The 10,007-nt window shown below is 51.6% G+C and overlaps 1 protein-coding gene across 1 annotated transcript; it reads right to left on the bottom strand.

Annotated features, from left to right (window-relative positions):
• Positions 1–3,116: 3,116 nt before the first annotated feature.
• On the bottom strand, positions 3,117–9,063 carry TBX22 (T-box 22). The gene is made up of 8 exons (XM_027893107.1): positions 8,928–9,063; positions 8,714–8,837; positions 8,260–8,361; positions 7,871–8,045; positions 7,487–7,651; positions 7,195–7,259; positions 7,030–7,115; positions 3,117–4,228 (listed from the first exon to the last, which is right to left on the bottom strand). Exons 1-8 carry the CDS (start codon positions 9,061–9,063, stop codon positions 3,618–3,620), a joined length of 1,464 nt encoding a protein of 487 aa, XP_027748908.1. The 3' UTR covers positions 3,117–3,617.
• Positions 9,064–10,007: the final 944 nt, after the last annotated feature.

Genomic DNA, 10,007 nt, shown 5'->3' with positions numbered 1-10,007 from the left:
ATGATCTGTGCCTCTTCTGTAGCTTTCTGAACCATTTTCTAGAGGAGTCACCACAGATTTTGTGTGTTCCTTGGGACAACCAGACCCCCAAAACTAAGAGGAAAGGACACGTAAATATTGCGGACTCATCTGGTTCCAATAGTGCGTGTTTACATATTAATGTGCAATACAAATTTGTAAACATGAGCTTTTGAAACGTTTGTAGGAACCAATACCGGCCTTTTCCCTTTCTGCAGCTTTATTGGAACAACATGTCCCCGGGCCCAGCCACACATGGACATCGTTTCCATACTGGATGCATTTCAAATGGTCTGGGTGCTTATTTGTTCTGCTCTATCTTGCCATCCAATCCTCGTTTGCTTTGCATAATTGTGATACAAATTATCATCTAATTACAGCCCAAACCTCAGCAGATCGAATGCAAACCGAGGCACTTCGATGGGGAACAGCGACATCCGACGCTCCCTCCACGCCTTTGGCTCCCCCGATGGATGTATTAAATTTGGGTGAAACTGGAGAGTAAAACTGCACTTTGATTAAAAACATTATTGCTGGGGATTTTTTTTTTGTCTCCTTGGATTTTAAATCAACCCCCTGTGTTTGAGCACTGAGTCCATCCCATATCCTGGCGCCGGGTATGGACATGACGCCCTTGGTACGACCAGTTTTATTTGCTGAGTGCTATAAATGGGGTCAGATATTCCCAAATAACTTCCAGCTCCTCTTGGGAAAAGTCAGATGACTAATAGCTGAGCTTGTTTAGCGAGTTTAATCTCTAAAAAAACCCCTTTGATCACTTTTCCCCTGTTCCCATATAAAAATAGCACCATAACACTGGCTAATGCGTTTGCCCACTAAGCCCAAAGAGCTGGGGACTTTAAAATTGCCACAAGTTTTCAAATAATGTTTGTGGGAGGAAATACAAAGCAGCACATGAGTAATTGTATTTACAGGCACATGGTCCTGCTGTAAATATCACCCTCTGTTCTCCCAGCTGCACATTTAATAACTAATATTTACTATTCTGTCTTACTCTCTCAAGTTCTGCCACTCGCCTTCCTGCAGTGGCTGTTTTACAAAGCACCCTGAGAGTGTAGTGTGGAGATTATCTGCTGTTTTGGGCAGAGTTTTTCTCAAACAGATAAAATCATCTATGTTGAAGTGTGAGCCATTCAGCTGAATCATCCCTGTGGGTATGGAAAATGTGGGTCAGGGAGCTTTGGCTGGTCTGAGGTGACCACAGTGGCACAGGACAGAGAGCTACAAAGGCCTGAAAACACCACCATCATCATTCTCATTAGTTGCAATGATTTTTGGAAGCATAAACCCAGGAGATAAAGGCAAAGGGAATGGAAATAAACCTCAGATAATGTGGATCAGGCAGTGCCTCTCAAGCCACGATGACCTTTTGTATGGACAAACTGATATTTATGGGTCTGCCTGAAGAGCATCCAAAGAGTGGCACCCGTGGGACACGCTCATAGCGTGCAGGAATCAGGCTCTGGGTGTGTTTTTCAAACTGCTGTGATCAGGGAGGGTGGCAAACCCCACGATCCCACAGGACCCACGAAGGCGCCTCGAAACCCAATCCAATTCCACTGGAATCAGCAGAGCATCATTCTTGGTGGAGCAGATCACCACACTGAAAACATCCATTCAACTCATTATCAGCCACGTTTTTAACCAGCCACTGGTTTACTGGGTTGCAGCCCATGGCCAGCAACTCCGGAATATCTGACGCAACCGTGAGGATTTGGAAAATTGGAAGTTCCCCCTTGCAGGAATCCATGACTGAGCTGGAAGAGCCTTCCAGAGTACAACCACATGTTGGGGGTGCGACGTGGTCACTCAGCCCCCAGGGAACTGGACAGAGCCTGTCCAGGGCCAGCAGTGGATTTGCCACGGGAATTCAGTCACCACTGATGATGAGGGAAGGCTTGGAAATAAGGACTCCCAAAGGAAAACAGAAGTTTCTTCTTCTTTTTTTTTTTTTTTTTTTGTTTGTTTTTAATAAAAATAGGGAGATAAACAGCATGAGAAAGCAGGTTTGTTCATTTTTACAGTTGTACAGACAATTTAGCACAGCCCACCACTTCATACTGTTATCACTGGGGGCTCTGTGAACACCCAAAGCAGGAAAATCAGGGAAAATGACGTTGTCTGAATTTTATCGAAGTCTCATGAAAGTCAAAGAGTGACTTTTTGTTATTTTAACAGCTTTTGATATTGCTTGTTCTGTTCTTAATTTGTTGTCTGTTATGAATAAAAGCAAAACTCTGATATGAGTTTTGAGTCTTAAACCTGCACCTAATCCCTCTATAATGTTGTGTTTGTAAATACAGCATTAATCCCAAAATGTGGCTGGTCCCAGTCAAGCATTATTTTCCAATCTCTGCCACACATCAAGTAATAAATTTGACTTTAAGTAGAGACTGAACATCGATCAAATAAAGAATAAAAACCTGTGTCCTGATTTATTGTGAGTTACACTGTTCCCCTGGGAGCTGGAGATTATTTACAGGAATAACAAGAATATCCACAGGTTACAATAAAACAGAGAGGACTTTTGGAAGGAATTGAAAATCTCGTGTTCCAGGGCCTGTGGAGCTGTAACTCTCCATAAAGGATCTGTATTCTCCATGGGACTGAGCCAGGAGCATCCCTGCCCCTTCCCTTGGATGCGATCCCAGGTAGATCTTCTGGGGCTGAAAACACTGGGTAGGAAAAGTGTCCTGCAGGGCTCATGGAGTTGTTTCATTCCACACAGCTCTCCGAGAGGGATCCTCCAGGTCCCCCAGCATGGATCCATTTTGCCATGGGAGGGATGTGTGACCCTCATCCCTGTCCTTCCCACCGCACTGTCAGTGCCAGTGCTGCTGGAGGACACAGCCTGGAGAGGCTCTTGGGAACCCTCCCCCTTTTCTCCACGTGGTGGGAACACATCCACCTTTCATCCTGCCTTTCTTTACCCTGGTAGCAGACACTTGAATTTACATCCCCACTGGGTCCTGGAGAAAAGGCACTTTCATGTCATTAATTAGGACCTGTTGGAGCCAAGGGAACTTGAGAGCACACTCGAGCATTTGGCCAAATGCTGCTCCTTTGCAGACTCCAGGTCTCGGACAGTCCCTTTGAAATTAGGGATAAAACTGGAGTGGGTGAGCAGCAGCTCCCCAGGGATAAAATTGGAGTGGGTGAGCAGCAGCTCCCCAGGGCTCTGAGCTGATTAAAGGCAAGCGAGAGAGAAAACATATTTGCAGAAATACAGATGCCTCCGGTCCCACTTGAGAGTGCAATTATCAAAAAGGTGACTGTACAGTTTGCTCTTACCCTACAACCGTGACATAAACAGGATCAAAAGCGGTCACTTGGATGTGGATCATCTCAGACTGTCCATGCTCCAAGATCTTCCACCTTCCCAGATCTTGCACCCTTCCAAATCCTCTGCCCTCCCAACACCACAACACATCTGCCCACCAAAAAAAGGGTTAAAAGCCTGGACATTCCTCTCCTGTACCACGCAGTATTTCAGAGTCAATAACTAACAAGTCCAGGGGTATGAAAGGAAGGAAGGACTTGCTTTACATATCAATGCTTAGGAATATTCTGTGATTCCACTAAAGGCAGTGGTTAATGGTGGGGTGCCAGCTGGAGTGGTGACATCTGCCGTCGCTCAGAGCGGCCGGGCCGCTGTCACTCACTTTGAAATGGCCTCCTGCATTCATCAGTCTGGATGGCACGGAGAAGTTATAACCATACAGGCCATATGGAGGATGTAAAGAACAATTAAGTGCTTCCCGAGCAATGGGACTTGATGGGAAAACGTTTCCAGATGCGTGTAATCCATACAGCATTTGACCAGCGGAGCCGGGCACTTGCAGGCACTGAGTGTTCAAGTCTTCGGCTTTGGCGCTTTTCAGGTTGGCTATGCCGAGGGAGGACAGTTTGGGCACCTCCACCATGAAGTGGGGTAAGAGGTGTGGGTTGGTGCCTCCCAGCTTTTTGTGGCTCGGAAAGATGAGGGACTGTTGCCTTAAGAAGCTCGTAGGGCAGATCTTGTAGTAGAGAGGCACGTTGAGGTTGGGTAGGAAGGTCTCGGGGCACGACACGCCGATGTTGCTCCCTGGCAGGTGGAACGTGGGAGGGGAGCACGAGGGAGAGAGCAGGGGGTTCAGAGGAGAGGGGGTCCCACCGCTGGAGGTCACCGGGGAAGAGCTGGAGCTCCCACCTGAAAAGGAAAATAAAAATCATCCAGACTGGGCTGGCTGGTGTCCGCAACCAAAGAACCCTTGGATGTCCACAGCCAAGGAACCCTCAGAGGACTCCTGCTCCCACTCCACATCTCCCTGCCGCCGGTGTCCATCCAAGCACAAACCCGCTCCAAAAACCAGCTCCTGGAAAACAGGAAGACCTATCCATAAATTATTTGTTGATGTTACTCAGCACTACTTTAAGGACAATATTCCCACATGGCTAAACCCATGCCATGGACTGGGACCATTGAGAAGCCCAGTTCCACACACCTGATGGACCCATACCTGGCTGTACAACCGATAACCTTCCCCTCTTACACACACCATGGCTATTTCAGCTTCTCTATTTTTACATGAATTCCAAACAGCTTTTCCCCATTGGATATAAGAACAAAAAAGCATATTCAGCCTGATGGAGAATTTTCTGTACCTTCCTGCTCACAGGAATTGACTCATTTCACTTGGCTTCCCAAGCAATTTGAAACACAGCCCTGAATGCTATCGGTGTCTCCAGAAACTGAAACCCACATGTCATTTTAACATTCCCCTTTCTGAAAGGGATGAATGAACACTTTCAGAATTCGGTAGAAAAGCAACACCAAAGGAGCAAAGCTGAGGTAGGGATGAGATGGCTGCTCTGAGGTGGGAACAGTGCTCCAGGGCAGCCAGTTCTGGTGCTCCACGGGTGTTGGTTTGATCTCCAGCCGGTGAGGAGCTGTGTGTCCCCTGCGCACTCATTACCAAATCCTTCCACGGGGTTGTTTTTTTCCTCCCCCTTTGTTTTAATTTCTTACCAAAGGGACTAGGAAAGGAAAGAAGGGAATGTGAATCCATTTGTGCTACGTGTCTTCCCCCATTTACACTGAATTCCAAGCGATGCGCTGCCTGGACGTGATCTGATCGGCATTCACACGCAACCAGCGACCCGGAATCGGCTGTAAAACCCGACCACATCTGACTGTAAAATCAAACTGACATCTAAGGTTTAGCAAACCTTAAAAAAAAACCCACAAAGATTTTGGACGTGGTGCAAATTAATTTCCAAACTCCCAGCAAGCAGAGCCTCTCCCAGCTCAGCACACAGGCTCAGGAATCCAGGGAGGTTTTGTGCCCTGAGGATCTCACCCTTCCCGGCTGATGTCAGTGGGGTTTCAGTCCTGACACCAGCAGGGCAGGATCCAATCCTTTCCCAAAATACACATCCCGATGTCCTCCAAGAATCAGGGGCTTTGAGTTGTGGAGAATAATGTGATTGTGTCGGTATTTTTGAGTGGGAGGCAGCGACTGAATCCCTGCGTGGCTGGATCCAGCAGAGCAAACCAGGGGTAGGATTTGCTTCACAGTATCCTAAGCAATATCACCCAACTTCCAGAGCAAGTCTGGGATTGGGGATTGCAGCAGAGAGGACAGAACAGCTCAATGAGCAGATGTTTGCTGCCCTTTCTATTAAGTTTAAAAATCAAAAATTTATGGCCAATTCTTTCTTCACCCCGTTGATAATAATTTCACCTAATTTGTCTCCTGGTTTTAGAGCTTTGGGATTCCTATTTTTCGGCTTTTCTTCAGAAATATAATTTTAGTATTAATAGAATTGGACATTTTGTTGTATTTACATCGGTCCAGGAATCTGACCCTGAAAAAAATACCAATTACAGGAAGAAAGATACAAATTACAATAAGACAAGCATTAAAAAAAAAAAAAAATTAGAAATCCCAGGAAGCCCAAATATTTTAACACATGTCCAATAATATTTTAGCACCTTTTAGCATTGCAGTTGCTGTTGCCCCATTCCCCACTGCAGCCCCTCCACCAGTTCCTCTCCCCAGTGCTGGCAAACGGGTTCAAAAGGGTTTTTTTAATAAGATATTTTCTAGATATAAAATTATTATTATTATCGTCATTAACATTAATAATAAAATTACTATTATTATTAATAATAACAATTTTAAAAAAGCTAATTCTCTTTACAACTGATAAACCTTTCAATTTCTCCCGAGTCCGATTTTTTTGGGTCCCCTTTTCTTCGCCTGCAGAACATGAATTTTTCCTGTGATTTTTTTGCAGCATTTCCCTGCAGACACGGATGACTTAGTGAGTCCCAGGACTTCGAAGAGTTCCTATCCTAAACGAGACTTAAACCGGCGACTTTTAAACCCAAGCTGGAGCCTCCAGCGTGCAAACGAGCTGTTAGGTTTTTATTTTCCTTCGGCGCTATGAATAATCAATTTTCAAATATTACTTCCAAAAGACATTTTACGGGAAAGGGCTGTAAGGGACCGGTGTGCGCTTGCCAGGATGAGAGTGAGCATTTTCCCTTAAAACCTCCCCCTCTTCCCTGCCTTTCTGTGGGACTGCTACATCCTAATAACAGATAATTTTCTTTTCTGTTGCTTAACGCGTTTGTCGGCGCAGAAGCCGCCGCTGCAGAAGACACCGGCCGTCACTATTCCCACGTTTTTAGCTGATATTCCTAAACCGGTTGGAAACAATTAGTGGAACAGGATCAAAGCCGTAACAACCCGACTCCAAATTAGCCTCCTGCACACTCCCAGATTTTTTTTTTTTTTCCTCATCTTACTCTAATTTCAGCCGGGGGCTGGGGCAGTGCCGTCATCCCGCTCTTCCCGCTCCTCGCATTGATTTCCACAGGAATTTTGTCCAAACCCACGCGGTATTGAATCCCCAAACGGCGAATGGTTCGTTTTCTGGACCCACCGCGGTTTGAGCCCCGGGGAGAGCCCCGAGCCCGAGGGAGAGGCAACCAACAGGACTTACCGTGGCTGTCTGCGCCGAAAGCCTTGAAATCCAGGGCGAGGGGCGGCCGCCACGGGTAGGAATCCAGGAGCCCATCCAGGACCCCCCTGCGGGGGAACACCGGGGTGAAGGCGGTGGGACCGGTGGGCTCGGCGGGGCGGGCGGCGGAGCGGCCCCGGCTCTTACCTGTTCCTGCCGGGGTCCCGAAAACCTTTGGCGAAGGGATTCCTGTCGATCTTCAGCTTCGTGATCTGGAGCGTGGGAGCGAAAGGGGCCGTTGGGGCGCGGGGTGAGCCAGGATCGGCCATCGGGGCTCTCCATCCCCCCTCATTCCCGTCCCGCCGGGGCTCTCCATTCCCCTACCCCCGGGTACCGTCGGGGCTCTCCATCCCCTCGTCTGGTCCCCCGCACTTCCGGAGCTCTCCATCCCCCTGATTCCCCGTCCCGTCGGGGCTCTACGCCCCCCGACCCCCGGTACCTGCTGGTTCTGGTAGGCCGTCACGGTGGTGAACTCGGTCTCCTGGAAGGAGAAGGTCTGTACCCCCTCGGCCGGCAGCGACTGAATCTGCGCTAGATCGAAGCGGGAATCCTGGGCGATAATGTGGACGCGGGGCTTGTACTTGTGCATGGACTGCAGGATGATCTGTGCGGGGGGGGGGAGAGGCGGCTGAGACCCCCCGGAGGGAGAAGGGCAGGAAGAAAACCCGAGGCGAGAAGTCGGTGAGACCCAGCCCTCAGCCCCGGGGCAGAAGGGAGCGGCCCCCCCGCCTTCCCGGCGCAGCCCCTCGGGGTGATGCTCTGCACCCCAGGGGGTTGCTCTACCCCAGCCCGGCCCCCCGCGTCGGGGCTGCCCCACACCTACGTGCCCCTTGTCGTCCATCTCGTTGTTGGTGAGCTTCACCCTGTCGAAGCTGATGATTTGCCTCATCCAGGTCTCCCCCGAGCAGGGGGAGTCGGGGTGGATGTAGAGCCGCGGGGTGATGCACGAGTGGTCCGTGTTCCCCGCCACCATCCATTGCGAGCTGTGATAGACGTACCTGGCCCGGGCCGGGCGCGGTCAGGGGGCGGAGGGCCCGTCCCCACCTGCCCCCACACCCACGCACACCTATAGAACCTATAGGTGCCTGCGGGCCCCCGCCGTGCGACCCCCGTGTCACATTCATCCCGGGACTCGCCGGAGCACAGATGGGGCACAGCCGGGCAGGGGGAGACCCGCGTGGGTGTGGGGGGTCCCCGCCCGTCCCTCCTTACCTGTATCTTTTGGAGTCCACCGGGACGACGTCGATGGCGATGTAATATTGCTGCAGCGGATCCAGCCCCTTCACCTTCACCCGCACCGACGGGAACATCCTCCTGCGGGCACAGGGAAGGGGCTGAGCAAGAGCTGCCGCTTACGGGGCGAAAAAAAGGCTGGAAAACTATAACCCGGCATCGCGAGGGAAAAAAACCCGAACTCAACGAAAATAGCGGAAAAATGGGCAAACCAAGAAAAGTAGCCCAACAGAACAGAAAAACCCCAAACAACAAAACAAAACAGGAAAAAAAACCAACCAAGAAACACCCCCTCCCCTCCCCCCGGTATCCTTAAAAATAAAAAGAATACAGAGGGGGGAAAAAAAAAAAAGAAAGAAAATAAAAGGTAACAGAATAGCAAAGCCCGAGCGAGGCGGCGGGGGACGGTCAGGGCGGCCCGGGGGATCGATACCTGCCGGCCTTGGTGATGATCATCTCGGTGCCGATGTCGTGGAACCTCCTCCAGAGCTCGGAGCCCTGCAGCTCCACCTGCACCCCGGTCGGCCGGGCCTCGGTGCCGGCCTTGGGCCGCTTCTCTGCGGGGAACACAAAGGGGAGGGGGCTGCTCGGGAGGCTGCGGAGGCAGAGGGTCGGCCCTCACCCCCCGGGGTCCCGCCGGTACCGACCCGCTTCGGGGGCTCTGCGGGCCGAACGGCAGCCGGGGCCGGGCTCCTCATCGCGCCCCTCCGGCACCTTCCTCTTGGCCGAGCGGCCCACCAGGGCTTCCACCGAGAAGGCGTGAGCCCGGGAGCTGAGCGCCATCCCCCCCGGGCTGCCGGGGGTCCCCCCGGGCCGCAGCGGGGCTCAGGCGGGCGGCGGCGGCTCCATCCCGGCCCGCACCCAGCGCCCCTCGCCCGGCCGCCGCACCGCTCCCGTCGGGGGGCAGCGGCCACCGCCAGATCCTCTTGCATCCAACTGAGTCAATAGACGGCTGCAGCCTCCTCTGTTTGTTTTGGAAACTGGTGGGAGCATAAGAAACATTGAGTGACATTTCATGGGAGTAACGCGGGGGGGGGGGGGGGGGGGGGGGGGGGGGGGGGGGGGGGGGGGGGGGGGGGGGGGGGGGGGGGGGGGGGGGGGGGGGGGGGGGGGTGTGGGGGGGGGGAGACGGAGAAGAGGAGCCGGCCCCGTCTAGGATCAATAAAAGAGTTACTGTTCTCCATTAAATTGTAAAACTCAAAGAAATTTGACATAATTGCACACTAGGGGCCACTTTTCCAACAAAAGTGCAAATAACGTTTAACCAGAACCAGCGCAAAAGGGGAAAAGGAAAAAAAAAAGGAAAAAAAAGAGAGAAAGGGGGAAAAAAAGGAAAAAAAAAGGGGAGAGGGAGGGGTAAGAAAGAGAAAGGGGAGGGAAGTAAAAGAAAATGGGGGGAAAAGTGGGATAAAAGAGAGAGGGAGCCGTGCCCCCCCTCTGCCCCCACGGGCCGGTCACACGCGGCCCCTTCGGTGTCCCCGGCACGACAGACCGGGTGCCACCCCCGGGTTGTGACAGCGCCGGGCATGAGTTCCGGCTCGTTTGCCGGTTTTCTTTTGCTTTTAGTTTGTTTGGTTGTTTTGGGGGTGTTTTTTCAAGGCAACAAACCCGCCCCCCCCCCCCCCCGCTCGGCTCGGCTCGGCTCCTCTTCAAAGCACGGCCCCGCCGCGGCAGCCGCGCTGAATTAGGGGCAGAAATCCCCGTTTTCCACGCGGGTATTCCCAGGG

This window comes from Empidonax traillii, unplaced genomic scaffold (genome assembly GCF_003031625.1).
Source record: "Empidonax traillii isolate 1590-97213 ecotype Southwest subspecies unplaced genomic scaffold, ASM303162v1 scaffold380:size670999, whole genome shotgun sequence".
Lineage (NCBI taxonomy): Eukaryota > Metazoa > Chordata > Aves > Passeriformes > Tyrannidae > Empidonax > Empidonax traillii.
This window is presented reverse-complemented; position numbering and strand designations above follow the sequence as displayed.

Excerpts from the sequence above, each read along its gene's own strand:
- TBX22 (XM_027893107.1), bottom strand. The coding sequence starts at position 9,063 with ATGGCGCTCAGCTCCCGGGCTCACGCCTTCTCGGTGGAAGCCCTGGTG. Across the intron at positions 8,046-8,259 it reads GTGGACTCCAAAAGATACAG|GTACGTCTATCACAGCTCGC; the intron begins GTAAGGAGGGAC and ends GGCCCGGGCCAG. Across the intron at positions 4,229-7,029 it reads TTTCGGCGCAGACAGCCACG|GTGGGAGCTCCAGCTCTTCC; the intron begins GTAAGTCCTGTT and ends TTTCCTTTTCAG.